The sequence below is a fragment of the Trachurus japonicus genome, chromosome 16 (assembly GCF_045865225.1).
Source record: "Trachurus japonicus isolate A0001 chromosome 16, Traja_1.0".
Taxonomy (NCBI): domain Eukaryota; kingdom Metazoa; phylum Chordata; class Actinopteri; order Carangiformes; family Carangidae; genus Trachurus; species Trachurus japonicus.
Genome location: NC_140922.1, coordinates 16,967,989 through 16,986,657, shown reverse-complemented (window position 1 = coordinate 16,986,657; position 18,669 = coordinate 16,967,989). Strand labels below are relative to the sequence as shown.

General features: G+C 43.1%; 1 protein-coding gene across 3 annotated transcripts; it reads left to right on the top strand.

Annotated features, from left to right (window-relative positions):
- Positions 1 to 1,743: 1,743 nt before the first annotated feature.
- Positions 1,744 to 18,605, top strand: epb41l4b (erythrocyte membrane protein band 4.1 like 4B). 3 transcript variants are annotated; one of them, XM_085802216.1, is made up of 24 exons: positions 1,744 to 2,254; positions 2,303 to 2,730; positions 5,294 to 5,398; positions 5,509 to 5,551; positions 6,040 to 6,118; positions 6,389 to 6,433; positions 7,607 to 7,659; positions 8,467 to 8,587; positions 9,181 to 9,268; positions 9,367 to 9,455; positions 10,145 to 10,214; positions 10,308 to 10,477; positions 11,183 to 11,292; positions 11,780 to 11,813; positions 12,095 to 12,128; positions 12,316 to 12,419; positions 15,006 to 15,148; positions 15,824 to 15,945; positions 16,030 to 16,143; positions 16,242 to 16,297; positions 16,388 to 16,540; positions 16,735 to 16,855; positions 17,021 to 17,154; positions 18,441 to 18,605. In XM_085802216.1, the coding sequence occupies exons 2-24, from the start codon at positions 2,419 to 2,421 to the stop codon at positions 18,502 to 18,504; spliced, it is 2,364 nt and encodes a 787-aa protein (XP_085658342.1). In that variant the 5' UTR covers positions 1,744 to 2,254; positions 2,303 to 2,418; the 3' UTR covers positions 18,505 to 18,605. The 3 variants fall into 3 exon arrangements, with proteins under 3 accessions (XP_085658342.1, XP_085658343.1, XP_085658344.1); XM_085802217.1 differs by lacking the exon at positions 17,021 to 17,154; XM_085802218.1 differs by lacking the exon at positions 1,744 to 2,254 and having other exon boundaries at positions 2,286 to 2,730.
- Positions 18,606 to 18,669: the final 64 nt, after the last annotated feature.

The window sequence follows — 18,669 nt, the reverse complement described above, 5'->3', positions numbered from 1 at the left end:
CAGATGTGTCCGCTCTGTCATTTTTTTCCTCTGATGGTGAACGGTGTGAATCGGATCATTAAATGTGGATGCTGCTTCCCGTCACAGGCTCAGCGATGTCTTTCAGGCAACACGAGCCTTTTTCACACTTCTTGCAGAAGGAGGCTGCTCACTGAAGCAAAGAGCAGTCTGCTTATTTAACCTTCAGCTGAGCGCCTCGAAAGCTGGCATCACATCAGTGGAACTATCTCGGCATCACAAATCAGCTCAACCTGTCTGGTTATGACAAAATACTGGCTTTCAGAAAAGACCCTGTAACAAAATGTAATATCGCAGTGTTTCTGCAGGTTTTTGGTGATATTTTGTAGCATTTTTGTTGCCTGTAATTCACAGTGTTATATGTGTTCAGGCCTAATTCTGTGGTAAAATATGAGCAGGTAAAGCATCCACAATGTGCCCACTGATATCAATAAAATATGTAGGAAAAAAACACCACAGAATCTCATCACCTCACTCATAAATTAGATTAACCACAACGAGCAGGCTTCTGCTGGGAAAATCCACATTTACGAGAAAGCCTCACCCAGGAGATGCATCTGTGAGGGTTTATGTTGTACTAAAGATAAGGAGCAGGTTGGTATATACAGTAGCTACTGCTGAGCAGACTCACGCATGCACACAAGCTGGACAGAAATAATAATTGTACAGAAAATTGTTCTCGGGACCCGTGAGAAAAGTTGCTGAATATGGAAAAATGTCATTGAGCATGTTGAATAGTGCAGGAAAATATCTATCCTCCAAGTGAGAAGTGAAAATATGAGGTGGGAGTTTTGCTTTGGCTCTTTCTCTTAGAACGGTATTGTTTCTTTTTTCTTTTTAATAAGAAAGACACTTTGTTACTTGGTTGATCCCTCTTGTTCCAGTGTGTGTGGGTGGAAACTGGATATTGAGAGAGTTTTGTGTGTGTGGAAACATTGTGTAGCTACTTTTTCTAAATGAGTAGTGCTGCTGATGATGTGACAACTTGATGCTTGACAGCAGAATCCAGTATTTCAATATATTGTAATTTGACCACTTTAACCCAGTAGAGGAATTAAGGTTTTAGTATCTCTCCCAGAGAAGCTCACTCCTGGCAGTGTGCACAGAGCTTTTAAGCTTTTATGTTGGGAACAATTTTGCAGAAAATGCAACTAATCAAAAATTCAAGTACTTAAATAAATGTATGATGATGATGGTTGTTTTGGTGGAGAATGACTCATGACCCTTTTTTAAAACCCACCTCTTCATCTAGACTTTTGATTAGAATATTATGAATTCACATTTGTCATTGTATTTTTCACTACTTTTTAAAAACTTCCTTCTATTTCTAATTCATTATGATTTGTTTTCCTCATGTGTCCTGAATGCTCTATGATCTGTAAAGCACTAACATAAAAGGTGCAACACAAATAAAATTTAATTTTTTTTAAAATTGTATATAGTATAATAATATAGTAGCCTATATTAATTGTATATACTCTTTTTTAACTCCTGGTCTCCTGATCATCACTACACTGGGACCTGGTGGAAACCCTTTGACGGCCCCAGGGGCGCCCCGGGGCCCCACATTGGGAACCGCTGATGATCTGCTATAATATATTCCCTGTAGGCAGGTGGGGGGCGTGACAGACAGGTGGCGCTGGTTGACCGGCGCTGGCGGGTCGGCCAGTCGGTCGGGAGGAACAGAAGTTTGTTCTGCGCTTGTGTTTTTACGCAGGCGCAGACCAGGCTGTTTGTCCAGTTTCGCTGGTTGACTTTTACCTGTGACACGGACTAGTTTCGGTTCACCGGTCGGAGTAAGTAACAACAACAACCACCACCGGTCTGAAATCCAGAGGTGGCAGCAGGACTGTCTCTCCTCCATCGGCCCCCCGTGTGACTCAGGGGTTCCCGCTGCGGAGCGTCGGACGGGATTTCTCCGGGATTTTTAAGAGTCGGTGCGCAACAGCGAGCGAGGCAGGAGGAGGCAGGTGCACGGGAGAGGACAGGACAGGGGGAGGAGGAGGAGGAGGAGGAGGAGAAGGAGGGCTGCTGCTGCTTGTATTTCCGTGACACAGTCCCGTCGTCCACACCGGACCGAATGACTGGTAATCAACTGGTTGGCGCCTCGGTCGGTGGTTTGATCGGTGTTAGTTTCATTAGTATGCGGCTGGAGTCTCATCCAGCCTGAGGAAGTGATCGGCAGCCCTGAAGTCTCCGCCGTGCCTGCGGAGTGACTCCTCGCCCCGGGGAGGAGGTGGAGGAGGAGGAGGAGGAGGAAGAGGAGGTGGAGGAGGAGGAGGAGGAGGAAGAGGAGGAGGAGGCGATAGCAGTAGCAGGACCCCGGCTGCAGCAGCAGCGACCGGAGTGTGGTGCGCTCTTCACGGACACAACACGGACCTCGCCTCGTGGATCAAGAAGATGATGGGCTTTCTGCGCCGGACGTTCAGCCGCCGCTCGCGGAGCCGCTTCCAGGCGCGAGACAGGGACGAGCGGGACGGTAAGGGGGGAGGAGGAGCAGGAGGAGGAGGAGGAGGAGCAGGAGGAGCAGGAGGAGGAGGAGGGATGACCGGGAACCCCCTGCTCCTGGCCCATCAGCAGCAGGTCGTCCACGCGCCCGCCGTGGTCAGCGGAGGAGCGTCGGTTCACATCCCCGCGGCGGGGACCGCGAGGACCAGCATCACCTGCCGCGTGCTGCTGCTGGACGGCTCCGACGTCAACGTGGATTTACCTGTGAGTGAAGTCCCGTGTCCAGAGTTAGACAGCAGCTCCAAGGTGTGTTTACACTGGAGAGTGTAAACAAGAGGACACAGTAAAGGGCAGGTGACCAGGTGGCAGCCCAGACCTGCTCTGTGTGTGTGTGTGTGTGTGTGTGTGTGTGTGTGTGTGTGTGTGTGTGTGTGTGTGTGTGTGTGTGTGTGTGTGTGTGTGTGTGTGTGTGTGTTAAAGTGAGGCCCGGGGGCCACATGAGGACCATTAGGCTCCTGGTGGCCCCGAGTAAAGACGACAGTCAATGTTGTTTTCAACTTAATGACAACTTTTTAAATTCAAAATATGACAAGAATTTGGAAAACCAAGGACAGGACAGTGTTGAATTGCAGTGTTTAAAGTTGAAGGAACTCACTTATAGTTAGAAAATATGATTTATCCTGTTGCACCATTCATTTAGAAGACTCTAATTAGGGTTTATGGGTTTCCTTTTTTCAGTAGCTATCTCAGTCAGATATGAGGATTTTCAACTTTTCTCTGTTTAAAATCAGCGTCAACTGAATGACTCTGAGATCTGGGCCGTTGGTTGGTCAAGCAAAAATGAGCAGCTTGCAGATCTCGTCAGGAATGTGGGATGTTGTTTCTGACATGTGATGATGGTGTAAACAGCTGAGCACCAGATTAATCAGTAATGCACAACATCACCGGTAGTTTCATCCTGAGGTCGTATCAGTGACGGCAAAATGTGACTGGAATGTCTCTTCTGGAGTTTGGCACAGATAAGTTTGCCTTTACCAAACTTTCACAGCCTGTAGTATCACAGTGGCCTATATAGTTTGTTAGTATGTGTGTGTGTGTGTGTGTGTGTGTGTGTGTGTGTGTGTGTGTGTGTGTGTGTGTGTGTGTGTGTGTGCGTGTGTACGTGTGTGCGTGCAGTGAGAGGTGCAGCTCCAGATGGTTGTGTGATCAGCCAGTTCGTCACATTACTTCCCCACACTGACTGTAGGGAAAATCTACAGACCTGAAGCTGCCTCCTCTTTTTTTTTTTGCTCTTTTACAGCATCTTTCTTTCACTCTCTCTCTCTCTCTCCCTCAGTCTACTTGCCTGTATCTGATCTCAAGCAATCTCTGCTCCCCCTCTGCCTCTCCCTCCCTCCCTAATCTTCTTTTACACTCCCTCTGAGGCTCTTCTCCCTTGCTCATCATCTTACTCTTTCACACTCTGCCTCCACGTCCTCTCTCCTCCTCTCCTCTTCCCTCCCGCTCCTCCATGTCTCCCTCTGTATTCCCCGACTCCCTGATCTGATTTACCAAACGTGGGGGGGCTCTGTGTCACAAACGAGCATTACGGCGAGTGTGTCTGTCTGTGTCTGTGTGTATGTGTTTGTGTGTGGGGAGGGGGGGATGATAAGCCAGTACGTGGGCACTCGTGCGTAAGTGGTTTCTCGTAAGATGTTTTCATCTTGAAGGTTGTGTGTGTGTGTGTCACTGAAGCCATTGCGTGCATGCGTCAGCTCCGAACGGTGAATGCTTGGTTTTTGATCAGGGTAAAGTCTCTTCTTTTGTCCTACAGGGAGATTACAGCAATAACACAAGGCCGTAGCTTCTGCTGAGGTATTACAAACAAAAATGACACATGGCTTGTCGAGCCGGTGGCTTAGTCACAGGTGCGTTGGAACAAGTTTGTTCATGTCCACTTGTTTTTCCCAACGGCATTGATACTGGTGCGCTGCTGAACAGAGCTGGAGCTCACCTATTAAAGCTTATTAGTCTGTCACTTCAGGCTGAATGCAGCCGAGACAAAAGGTAGCACAGCAGCGGTGAAACATTCACTTCACCTTGAGGTCAGTTTGGCCTTGTTTGTGTCTCGTTCGTGCCGTGCTCGTGCTCGTGCTCGTGCGCGCGCATGTGATAGAGACTGTGTGATTTCAATCAGCCTCTCCAAACTACATGCAGCAGAATGAGCAAGAGCATTTTTTTTCTTCTGTCCCCAATCCCTTAATACCACTGATTTCCTCACACATTCATACGCTCACCAGGAAGTTTAGACTGGTTATCAGGATCCAAAGTACAGGGCTGTCATCTCTCTGCCCCCCCCCCGCCCCCCCACTGTGTGTGAGATGTGGGTTAGGTCTTCATGTGAAGCAATGACACACATCTGCTCGTAAAAAAAAAAAAGGCTCAGATAAAGTTTATGAAATGGTGCTGAACGCTGAGTTTAGTGCTTGTGTCTCTTTGTTGTGTGAGTTAATGACAAAAGGCCAGGATAAGGACCTTTCCCTCAGAGGCTTGTCCTTCTCTTATTGACCCAGATGAACGCACACACACACACACACACACACACACACACACACACTAACAACCATTTTCACACCTACTATAATTCATTTTCTTCCTCTTTTGGACACCAGGTATGTCCCTGAATCACTGGATTACACCTGAACACTGAAACGAATAAATAATTCAGTTTGAAAGGCTCCATTGAATCCAGACAATACAGGGCTTTGTTAGTACAGTAGGAGAAATAAAACAATAAAACACATACAGCTCAGTTGTAAATCATTAACTCTTCATCCTTTTGTTGTAGAGCAAATCTAAAGGCCAGGACCTTTTTGACCAGATCATGTATCACATAGATCTGGTTGAGACCGACTACTTCGGGCTGCAGTACATGGACACAGACCAAGTCTCAGTGAGTAATAAGTGTTAACTTCTCTCCCAGTCAGATAACCTGCTGATATAACTCTCTCTATAACTCTCACCTTCATATTTTCCTCTCTCTCTCCCCTCTCTCTCTCTCAGCACTGGCTGGATGTGTCCAAGCCCATAAAGAAACAGATCCGAGGTGAGTCCCTACCCGTTTGTCTGACGAGGCCTGGTTATACAGGAAAGGTGCAGTGAGCGTGTGGAGAGCAGGTTAAGTAGGGAGCAGGTGGTACATTATCAAGTGTTGACATGGCGATTAGTATGTGCATTAACAAGCCGTACCCTTGTTTGCTCTCCAACTTGTAACGGGCATAAATGATATGGAGTGTGTGTGTGTTTGTGTGTTTATGTGTGTGAGAGTTCAGTAGTTTAAAAAAGACTCATTGATGTTGAATGAAACAGAAAAGTAAATGGGGTTTTCTAACTGTGGAGACAGTGATTTAGGATGAGAAGAATAGAACGGACAGATGAGATAAAACAAATGAAATAAATCATAAGAAGATTTGGTTTGATTAAATTAATTTCCCGTAAATTAGATTTCCCCTCTCTCTCTCTCTCTCTCCCTTCAAGTCTTTCTCATCCTGCACAGTCCTTATTCACACTTATCCCTCTGTCTCCGCTTTTCAGACGGACCTCCTTACAGACTCTTCTTCAGAGTCAAATTTTACTCCTCAGAGCCAAACAACCTGCGCGAGGAATTTACGAGGTGAGAAATAACACACACACACAAATCAAACACGCACACGCACAGACACACACGCTCAGTTTTCTCTGGAGCCCAGTGAAGAGGTCCAAAGGGGATGTGAGGCTAATTACTTTGCTGCTATGGGCAGATTCAAATCAAGGCCAAATGGACAGAGACTTGTTAAAGCAGATTATGTGTCAGCAATGAGGAGAAGCCTGTGATACATCGGTTGATTTACGTCGGGGGGAGAAGAAGCTCTCACTCTGTTTTTTCCGTCTCTCACACCAACAGGTATCTGTTTGTGCTGCAGCTCCGGCAAGACATTCTGTCCGGCAAGTGAGTTTCTTTGTCCCTGTTAACGCATACAGTAGCTACATAATGTTGAGAAAACACTGTGACAGATGCTTATTTACAGACATGTAAATACATAACACACAAACACACACCCACACTCACCTGCACTCAGTATGGAGGGGTCTGAGTAAAACAAACAGCATCGGAGAGGGAGGGAGAGGGAGAGAAGGTGTGAATAAGTCTGAACAAAGAATCATGTCATTCCATAACTACAGTTTGTTTATGACGTTTCTTAAAGGTGAGGATGATGATGGACAATATGCAGTTCAATTCAAATCTTTTCTTTTGTCTGTAAAGGCAATTTCACCTTGTAAGATGAAAATGTTCTGCAGAGAATGAATGAATTTGTTTGAAAGAAGATGTGAAAAGAGAGTTATGAATTTATTCTGTGAATACATAAATATACAAATCTGTGGCACATTAATAGCAAAGACAGTTAAAGCTTTAAGTGCAAAATGAATGCATGGATTTTTATTCCCCTGGATCATAACCTTAAATTCTCATGCATATAAATGAATCCACCTTAACTGAAACAAAGGAGAGCTTTCTCCTTAAAGTATGTGTCTCTCTCCGCGTGTGGACAAAACAAGTGGTTTTCTGGTAATTCCTCCTTCATTTGTGAGCACATCTGGATATCACAAGTAGCATTAAATCTGCTTTACACACACACACACACACACACACACACACACACCTGTGAGGACGTACGCTCAGGTCACCTACATTAGAGTTTGGGGGACTTCTGTACAGTGGCGCTTGTTTCTTACACACAAACACAAGCACACACTCAGACATTGTGTTACCTCTCTCTCTCTCTCTCTCTCCCCCTCTCTCTCTCTCCCTCTCTCCCTCTCTCTCTCTCCCTCCCTGGCTCTATCTGGGCCAGAGATCCCCAGAGTCCAGCTCCATTATAAAGCTCAAGATCAGGAACAGCAGAGTGCTGCTTATTTTAGGAAAAGGGTTGCTCCTCTCCTCCTTGACACACACACAAACGCACACACACACACACAAACACTGTGTAGGTCATCCCAGCACCGTTACGTCTTTCTGACACATGATAACATGTACACATCACAGTGTGTTAGATTTGGTAAGTGTGTGTAAATGCATCCGCACTGAAACCAGCTCTTCTCTTTTTTTTTAATCACTCTTCAGACTGAAATGTCCATATGACATCTCTGTGGAGCTCGCTGCTTATTGTTTACAAAGTAAGTAGACTTCACATACTATTTTATATTATTATTATGAACGTTTATGTTATTATATATAATGCATGTGTTTGTATTTAAGTTACAGTAAGAGATTGTTTCCTCCTCTCACAGGACCACCCTGGTCGTGTTACATGTTTAGTCCGTTAACTGCAGATAATTCATTTTTAGTGCTTCCTGTTTTTCCAAAGCAAGTTGGTTTCCATTCAATTTAGTTTTAGTTTTGCAGAAAACTTGAAACATTTAGTAACTCTGTAGCTTCTACAGCAACTAGAAAGTAAGACATCCATACCCATATCATATCAAATCAGACAGGAACAGAAGACAAAAGATAAGCAAACATGGACAAAAATGTGAGAAGTACAGTATGTGATCTGGTGTGTCATTGCATGAGAAAAGTTGCCCCACCGTGACTTCTTCTCAAATCTGAGATGCCAGAGCTTAAACACGCAAACAAAACATTCACTGTTTTTAAATAACCATTTAAATACTCAGAGCAGATTAGTCATGTCAAACAGGTCTTTAGTCAACAATTAGATGTTCAAACACTGGGGTGCAGCTGTTTGAAGATGCAGGAATTTGCTGCTTTAGAGCAAGACTTTGTTCCCACTACAAAGCCATACATGACAATTATTGGATAATGGTAAATGGCAAAACATAGTGTAATAACAGAGGAGCTTTATAGATCTGTACTAAAGATGCTGCATACTCATTGTGGACTTTATAAGTTTGACAGCCTGTTCTTTGCAGCATCTGTATTCTTGAATGTCTGACGTGTCTTTACTTGATGTGTATGTCCTCATTCAGGTGAGATGGGAGACTGTGATCCCTTGGATCATTCTCCTGAGCTGGTGTCTGAGTTTCGTTTCGCTCCCAAACAGAGCGAAGCCATGGAGGCGGACATCTTCAGCCGGTGGCTTGAGCTCAGGTGAGACTTAATAACAACGCCCCCTAATGCATCTGGACTCACTGCAACAACACTTGGTGCTGCCTTAAAGCAACTCACTGCTCTGGGCTGAGCAGGTGTCTCTCCTCACTGGGGCAGGAAAGGAAGTCGGTGTGCCGCTGCTTTTTCAGTGCCAGTGCTTCCACTGTCGATGATGTCTACATTTCACCGTCCCCTCGTTCTCTCCCCCTCTGCCTCACTGGTCTGTGCGAAGGATTAAAGGATTAATCCTTGGAGGGTCTTGATTGATTCCAGGCAGTATTTAACCCAGCCGCGCTCTGATTGCTCCCATCTCGGATTAGATTACATACACATATGCTTTCCCTCACCAAGCTACACAAGGATGAACCCACACCGAGTTCACAGTCGCTCTTACGCACCAAATCAAGAACGAGCCGAGGATGCAGCCAGATAGTTACTCACAGAGTGTCTTCCTCAGAGCTAACAGCAATCAGCAGCAGAGTACTGCTGTCGGCGATGGTTTTCTTTTTCAGGCCGAGGTGAGGTGATGAGAGAGTGAGAGTGATATTTTCCACTGTGACAGCTCAACATGGTGTCTTATTTTAAATCCTCAGGGGAAAGAGCCCGTCTCAAGCTGAGATTTCCTTCCTCAACAAATGCAAGTGGCTGGAACTTTATGGAGTAGATATGCACTTTGTCAAGGTGCGTGAGTGTTTTTCTGTCACAAATATCACTTCATAAGTGTTGGTACTTTAGGAGAGAACTAAACGTGTGTGTGTATGTGTGTGTTTTGTTTTCAGGGCAGAGATGGAGGAGAATATGCACTAGGTCTCACTCCCACTGGTATTTTAGTATTTGAAGGCTCCAACAAAATCGGCCTCTTCTTTTGGTGAGTACATCAAACCTGTGATTCCCACAGTGGGGTGCGTTGAGGACAGGCAGTTTCTCTTGTTTTTTTGTACACTGAAATAAAAGACGGTATCATTATGTCACATTTCCAAAATTATCGTACACAGTGATACCCTAAAAAGGCATTCATTTTAAAAAAGCTGAGCTGTGTAGTAGTAAAGTAAGACTCTCTCTGGCTCCTGACATTTCATGGTACATAGCATAAATTGTTCATATGAATTGCAGCATAAATGATTAATAAAGTAATATATTGTCCAAAAAAAATAAATACTTTTGATCATTTTCAAAGTAAAATAATGAAATAAAATGCCAAATAATAATCTGGTTCCAGCTGCTTTTGTTTGTTTTATATCATAGTAAACTGAATATTAAGGTTTTGGGGAGTTTTTATTTAACTTTAAACTATTTTTTTTGAGACCAAGTTTTTTATTGATTATCTGACAAATATTTGGTCGATCCAGTGACAAATAAAATATTTGTTAGTTTCAGCTTTATATGAATATCAATCTACAGCAACATGACCTAAAACTTTTTTTTATGGTTAACTTATTATTGATGTTAATTGGTTCATTTAAGTGTAGGTGAATGTTTGTTGGGCATCATAAAACACAAAAGCAACTTTTCATTCATACTTCCTTGTTTGTTTTTTTGCCTGTGTGTGTTATTTAGGCCCAAAATCACTCGTTTGGACTTTAAAAAGAGTCGACTCACGTTGGTTGTGGTGGAGGACGATGATCAGGTTTGTATCCTCCCACCGGCTCATGCTTTACATACAAACAGCCACGGGCCACTCACAGTGCGTTGTTTTTTTTTGTTGTCTCTGACTTTGTAGGGCCGGGAGCAGGAGCATACGTTTGTTTTCCAGCTGGCCAGCGCCAAGACCTGCAAACACCTGTGGAAGTGTGCGGTGGAGAGCCACGCCTTCTTCCGGCTCAGACAACCGGCCACAGGCAAAGCCAGCCGCAGCGACTTCACTCGCCTCGGGTCCCGCTTCAGATTCAGGTGGAGACGAGCTGACAAAGTGAACATCACCAGACACAGCGAACACACTGACACACACGCAACTGAAAAAGGATAATACAAGTTGGCTCACTCAGGGAGTTGCGGCCAGCACTTGTGCCAGCATATGGGGAATAGCATGTCACATAAAACAGAGCCTTTGTATCTATGGTTACAGTGTATCTATGGTTACGTGGATCTGTTCCTATGGCGACTGAGATATTCCCTTCATATTGTTTGTTTTCTCCCGACTATCACCAGAAATGGTCCAAAGCAAACTGTCACACTCGAAGGGCACTTCCTGTCATTTGTCGGAGCGGCTGAAACAAAAGCAGCGCTGAGTGTTTTACATCAGAATGAGTGGAGCAACTCTCAAGCTACAGGTGGCAGCGAGCAGAAACGGGAATACCTGTGCACTGTAGTGTAATAATCCAGCATGATCAACATATCAGGGTCACCTATTAGGAACTTTGTGATTTGATTTCATAACAAGACATTAATGAGAAACTGAGCAGGCTGTGTGTCAGAAGAAATAAGCAAAACATTTCAGCACAGTTAAATCGTTTCAACGTCAGCATATTCAATTAAAAAGTGTGTATGTTAAATAAATTATTTTAGGTCTAATCCCTTTAACAGAGAAATCTATAAATCAACCACCATACAGCTGCATTTCTGTACTTGTCACACTCTTGTGTGTTTGTTTGCCAGTGGTAAGACGGAGTATCAGGCCACTCACGGAGGCAGACTGAGGAGAGCCAGCACGTTCGAGAGGCGGCCGAGCAAGCGATACCCCTCCCGCACACAGTCGCTGGGCAAAGGTGGGTTTTCTCCACACACTGATGACTAACAGCACCTGCTTCTTTATTTTTTTTTTCTTCCTTCACATGCTTGCACATATTATCGTAAAGGTCACACACTGTTTAAATTCTGCATTTTTTTTTCTTTGATAACTTAGACTCTGTGTCACGTTTCTTCAGCCCTCCATCACTCCCACCTTCTGTCAGCCACACAGGCCTCACACACAGGCATACAGACATACATACATAAATGATCAAGTGCAGACCGCATTTACTCTCAGACTGTCAGTGTCGATGTCCAAACAGCTGCTGTTTATGCAGCCCTTGCCATTCAGACGGAAAATACAAAGAAATGTATGAAGACTGAAGAAGAGGCAACAAGTCTGTGCTGAAAAATCAGACTTACACTTTATACTGTGGGGAAAAAAAACACAAAGTGACAAATATATAGTGTTGTTTTCTATTTCTCTTGTTGTCTTTGCTAACTGATGTTATGTCTCCCTGTCAGTTGCCATTTCTCCAGCCAAGCCGCCACATATCAGGTAAAACACGCGCATGAATATACGTAATACTCACAAGCTCATTCATGTTACCACATTTGTGAGGATTTCCATCTATTTCATTCATTCCTTATCCCCTAACCTTGACCTTAATCCACGTAACGGCTTGGATAATCTTAACCCTAGCACTAAAATAGCCTTTTGTGAAAAGAGAAATAAAATGTCCTCACTTTTTTTTTGCACCACCGTTAGATAAAGATAAATTAACATTTTCAGTTAGTTTGTTAATCCGCTATTAATGATTGTTGTCATTCTTTTTCCAGCTCTCACGCCAGCCCTGATCCCAGCCTTCATCCAGTGAGTTGACCTCAGATAACCCACTTTTTTTTTTTCATGCGAGCACACGGACACACATGCAGCAGCAGCCACTGATCTGGCTTCGCCCTTGTGACAACATTTAATTTCAGCATCTTTTCAATCCCTCTCCTCTCTCCTCTTGTTTCCTCTCCTCTTTACTCCACCCCCTCCTCCCCCTCTCCTCCAGTACCAACACAACATTCCTATTGGTCACGAGCCGTGGCACACGCCCCACCCCGCTCTCACGCCTCCAGTTTACCTGCAGCCCTCCGGACACACGCCACCACACAGGTAAGACCACCGAGCACACACACACAGACACAGACACACACACACAGAGGAGGAGGAGGAGGAGGAGAGCAGGCTTTAGAGACACTCAAGGATGTGGTTGTGAAATTGCTCCAGGATGATGATGATGATGAGTCCTTGTTCAGAAATTGACTGGAGGGCAAATTCCTATTTTTAGTCAATGTCACTCATCTCACAGCCACCGCTTGGTACTCCACCTTACCTTATCTGTGTTTCATCGCACTCCTCGTGTCACTCATAAACCTGTTTGTCTGTATATATATGTGTGGCACCCACGCTGTATGTGTGTGTGTCTGTGTGTGTGTGTGATGTCCATCTCCTTGTCATGTTCAGGCCTTCTGTTGAGGCTGCGAGTCCCGTGTCCAGTCACCCTCCCGTCCCGGAGCGAAGCAGCAGCATGATTCGTGGAGCCATGAGTGTGGTTTACAGGGATAAAGTCATGACTGCACTTTGACCGATGTTTTTGCTCTGGGAGACTCTGCTCCAAACTCAAACCCCAGACTCTCTTATTAAGCTGACACAGACTGGCGCACACAGAGAGAGGAGCCTCTGTTGACGGACTCAACAGAAAAAAACAAGTCAAAAGTTTTCCCCATCATCATCATCACCATCATCATCAACAACAACCCACATTTGGACAAAAGACCTTATGACGGCGATATCACAGAGGTGTTATCAAGCTGAGTGAAAGTGAGGCAGAGACGCTGTGTGAGGTGAAAGGGACAAGGAAGCATGGAAGTTATTTATTTAAATTTGGCCTTCTGATAAACACGATGATACTGATACTTAAAAAAAAAAAAAAAAAATCCAATTTCTGCAGTTTGCACCAGAAGTCTCAACGTCTCATAGGACGTAATCCACATATTTTTAGATTCAGTGTGATTAACATTTTCGGGGGGGGGGGTATCATTATCTCTGATTTCCTTTGTGAATTGAACACCTATAAATTAATATGCTCCTTATAACTGCACACCTTTGCCTGAGAATCAGCAGAGTTTTAGGTTTTTATTAGTGTGAAATGAAACTAGTGATAGGAATCTAGTCATACACAAGAACACTACAAACATGAGCTGCTAAAGTCTTATTTGGTGAAATTTTAAAGTGCCAGTTTGCCAAAATGTAAACAAATATATAAGCTAGAAAACAGTGCTCATGTTGTAGCCGATAGAAAACGTAATAGCAACATCGTATTTCCCCAGAGACTCCAAAATTATTATTGTTATAAAAGTTAGCGCTGAAGTTGAAATAAGACAGACACTTTTTCATGTTGCACTATCTTTGTTTTGTTTTTTTACATCTCATTGTGTCTCAGCGTGGTTCTTTGTCATCTCTGTCAACACCGTCACTCTCCTCTGTCCATTCACATACACATACACCAGTCAGCCGCAGCATTTATACTGGCACCTGGTTTCGATCAGTGTGTACAGTGTCACACACTTTTTGTCAAACTTATGAAATAGACTAAGAGACAACACTGGGACACAAATAAGAAAAATAAGGTTGAATAGCTTTGTGCCTTGGCTTGCTTGTGAACATTTACATGTAATTTATGTTTTAATTGCTCTGCGTTGTTTACTGCAAGTTCTTAAATCTGCCATGAAGATTACATTTATCTTAATGCCTTAGAAACCTTATGACAGCTAATTTATCCAAATAATACTTCATGTAAATGGAATTAAGTGTTGTGAGTGTGTAAAAGGTAAATTCTCAACAGGTGAACGGGGTCCAGTTAAGCACATACTGTATGCTGGTTTAGGGAATAAGCTGCTTTATGGTACGTAGATCAGTGTGAAGTAGAATCCTGCACATGTTGTGTTTGTTAGGCTGCTGAATAAACTGAACATTAATTTAATATTAGGTCATGGATTAACTTAATTGACCAACTGTTTACATAAAATGTGGCCAAGGTTTTCTTGTTATTATGTGTTTCCTTTTACTCTGATATATCATGTGATGCCTTTAGGGATGTCTCTTTATTGCTTTTCAAATAAACTCAATGTTTATCATTGCAAAAAAAAAAAAAATCTGCAAAGATCTGTCCTCCATGATTTCATAATTGAAGCCTGATTGTAATTGTTCCTTACTTTCTTACTTTCCTTACTCAAAATCTTTCCAAGAATATTTGTCTTATTTCTTGTCAAAATGTCTAATTTCTGGTCAAAACTAATCTCTTTCCACTTAAAATAAGATTCATCACCTAAGAATCAACTTGTTTTTAGATCATTTTCACTTGTTTCAAACAAATTTTCACTTGAAATAAGTAGAAAAATCTGCCAGTGAAAGCAAGTTTTTTTGTGCTTGTAATAAGAAAGAAAAACTTGCTCCACTATCAGATTATTTCAAGTGAAAATATGCTTGAAAGAAGTAAAAAGTGTCTAAAAACAAGCTATTTTTATTTGTGATGAGTCTTACTTTAAGTATAATGAGATTTGTTTTGACTAGAAATGACATTTTGAAATAAGACAAATATTCTTGGAAAGATTTTGAGTTTTTGCAGTGTTGGTAGAAAGTGTCATTTTGTTAGGAGGGGGGGGGGCTTGTTTTGATGAGCTTACATGTCATCTTCAGCTTCCCTCTGAGCGGTCCTGCTTCAGAGCATCAGTTCAGCGTTGAGGAGAATGAGACTTCGTACTCTGGCAAGATCCACCACCACCACCACCGACGCCACACACACAGCCACGATACGCTCTGTCACACACACACCCAGAACAGTGAGTACTCATCGTCGTAGCCTGAGGAGGAGCTGTCCAAAAAGTGTCAGCAAAATCTGTCTATATGTCTAGATTGTATCCTGATGCTCTTTTCATGTTCACCACTGTGTTCTGGTCAGCAGCAGCAGCCTGCGTTTTCACACAGTCCGCTAAGCCAGCTATAATTTACTACCTATCGGGTAGATAAACACTTTTTATAACACAGAAACAGGTTCTCCTCTCATCACTCCTGTCCATAGTGGCCATTAAATGCAATTTCAGAGCCGGGGATGGGGGGTGGAAATAATTCACAACAATGATCCTGATGGACAACATAAACAAGAGAAATGATAACCGCACCTGTTCCAACAGTGTTGTTTGAGGCAGCCTTGAGAAAAATTGCAGCTATCAGTTAATACTTTATCCTTGAGTGGCAGATATTTATGATGAATATTTCAGACCTGAGTGTTTTCATCAAGACACAGTAAAAAAATAGTGGAAAATATGCAGTAAAATCTATTTGTTACACAGACGAGCGAGGAAAATGTGTCTGCATAGTAATGTTGCTGTCAAGTTTTTTATATTCATTGCAGATGCATTATGGCTGGATACCATAAGAGCACAGGTTTGTGATAGGTGAATTTTCCCTCTTTCTTTCTTTCTTTCTTTCTTTCTTCCTGTATGTCTGTACATTAGAGCGCCGAGCTCCTCCCTGCCCAGTGGATGAGTTGGACATCTCTCAGTCTCTGCTCAAGGCCCTGGAGTCAGACAGCGATTCTCCTCCCTGGCCTTCATTGCACGTCAACATGGACAACAAGGTTAGACACATTTCTGAATGTTGTCACATTGTTGTGCTCACATAAAGCAGTGTTACTCAGGTCTATCTTGTCACCTCTCGGCAGGGAGAGGAGAAGCAGCTGTCTGAGAAGTCTCTGCACCCCCCTGCCTGTCCAGCGATGCTGCCTGACCATCTTAAATGTAACATCCTCAAAGCGCAGATGGAGGCAGCTTTCAGGGTGAGTTGACGACGGAGGCCTGTGGACTGAGCTGCGTATTGAACAGCAGTGTTTTCCAGAGGCTGACTTTTCCCATCCTTGTCTCCTCTAATATGAAGAAGGAGGCTCCAACAACGCCCAGAGGGAAGAACTCAAATGAGACCCTCAACGACAGGTGAGAGGTCTCACTCTTCCTTCTTCACATGTTTACATTTAAACACAAATATAGCAAAGACTGACTCTCCATGTGATAACTGGGCTTCAGGTACCAGAGCTCATCCCAAGACTCAGCTGCATCCAGTCTGACTGCAGACAAGACGCCCCACCGGCAAGACTGCAGCCCGACACCGGAGAGGCTGCAGCCTAAGGCCAACCCGAGCAGCAACCGCAGGAAACGACTGGTCCGACAGTTCAGCTTGTGAGTACTCACCGCCTTTGATTACTGTTGAAGGAAAATAGCAACGCTCGAGCCTCCCATGAGTGGGAAATTGCACTGAAATGAAAATACTCCACAGAGCAGCAATGTCATCTGTGGCTCTTTGGAAATTACATTTTGGTCAGAGCAGTCTGAAGGTCATGTCATTCAGTCTCTCAATGTATCTTGTTCATCAGTAACCATGAAGATGAAGATAATCTCCCAGAAGCACTTGCAGCCATCTCTTCCCAGAGTACAGCCAAGTCAGGCTCTAGTAGCTCACTGGACAAACAAATACAGCCCTCCATATACCCACAGGTAATATGCACACACACACACACACACACACACACACGCACGCACACACACGTTTGTTTAGTGCATTACACTCCACTTATGGGGGGATTAATTCAGTCTCTCGGTATTATCTGTAAGTAAACAGAGATTTCTCTTTGTGTGCGAATATACTGATGTGTATTCCAGGTGGATAATATGCCAGCGCTGGAGCTGGGTAGCCCATGCCGTCCCTCCCCTTCACCTTCCCCCCACTTGTCCCCTTCTTACTACCGTAGCTCCGTCCCTCACCTGGCCCCTTACCTTGCTGCCCATAACGACAGGTAACTCTCCTCCGTTCGCTGAGACACAATAACACAGTGGTAGAGAGGAACTATGCACGTCAACACCTGCACTACCTCACTGCAGTCGCTGCAAAGGGAAATTTAACAGCTGTAGTAACTTTTCACATGAAAGTATTGAAGAAAAAAGATCAGTTTATGGCATATAATGCACTGCTAGATATTAAACAAGTGCTTTGCCCCCTTTTTTGCTTCCTTTACCATGTTTATATTTGCTTTCTCTGCTGATCTCAGAACAGGTCCTGGTCGCCTAGTGCTGTGGATATCTTGTCTATTTTCTCTAAAAATAGATCAAAAATACTGTATACAATTTAGGAGAAAAAGGTCTTGGAGGCCTAAAATACTTGACAGTATTTGGCACTCTTGTTCTGTGTTCATTTTTAGAAACGTGTAGCCTACCAGTTTCTTCATCCGGACTATATTGTTTACATAATTCATAATTCATATAAGTCGTGTTTTACCAAGCAAGTGCAGGAAGAGCAGTTCCCACACATTAGGTCAAAATTTGACCACATAAAAGATTACAGTTATTGATTGATTATGTCATCGGAATTTGTAATTAGACAATATTCAATTTGTTAGAAGCAGGGAACACAGGTAAAAAAAAAAAACTTATGCTATCCTTACAGTTTGTGGATTCAGCTAACTGGTGTGATAGCATAGTCACTAAATCCTGTAACTTTAAAAAAGTTAAATATTTCATCATTTTAGAAACTGAATCTGTTACCGAGGTAAAGTCTAGAGATAATCTAAATAAGACAGTAGCTAACTCAAAAGTTAACATAGGCCTAATCCTTTTAAAAGCTAATAGCCTATTTTAGCAGACCACTGTAGCCTTTAACTCTGTTGAAAATCACATAATTTAATGTGGTTAAGCATTTTTAATGAATTTTAATTTAATCAATTTAGTTCAAACTGACAAGAGTTTAAGAAGAAACGAGAAGATGACTGAAGCTGTCAGCTAGACCAAACAAAAAAAATGTCTCTAAATGTTTTTGTTTTGTTTTATGTAATGTTTGGCTTTGAATTTTAACTCCATTTTTTATCATCACCGTCTCTGTGGTCCTGTCTCTGTGATGCAGTCTTGTCTACTGTAACTCTATCTATGTTGTTATAAAAATGCTTTTATGCTGCCACCTTGACCTCATCTCCCTGCATCATTCTCAAAGCCACTTTTTACCAGGCTACACAATGGAAACTGATTTTATTTCTCTTTTTTTGTAACTTATTATAACAAACAGTTTGTATGCTTATGTGTGTCTATATAGCGGAGAGGAAACAAGGGTGGACAGAGAGAAGATACTAAGGGCGCTCCTGATGACAGAGCTCTGAGACCTTGACCCTCGAGGTCCCAGAGTCGTTGGCTGCAATCAACATTTGTACATTTGCATAAAACATTCAGCAGTTATAAATATATATTTGCATAAAGGCAATTGTTATATTTGCTTAAATGTTATTTTAGAAGATGGTTCTTTATATTCATCAAACTGAGACTGT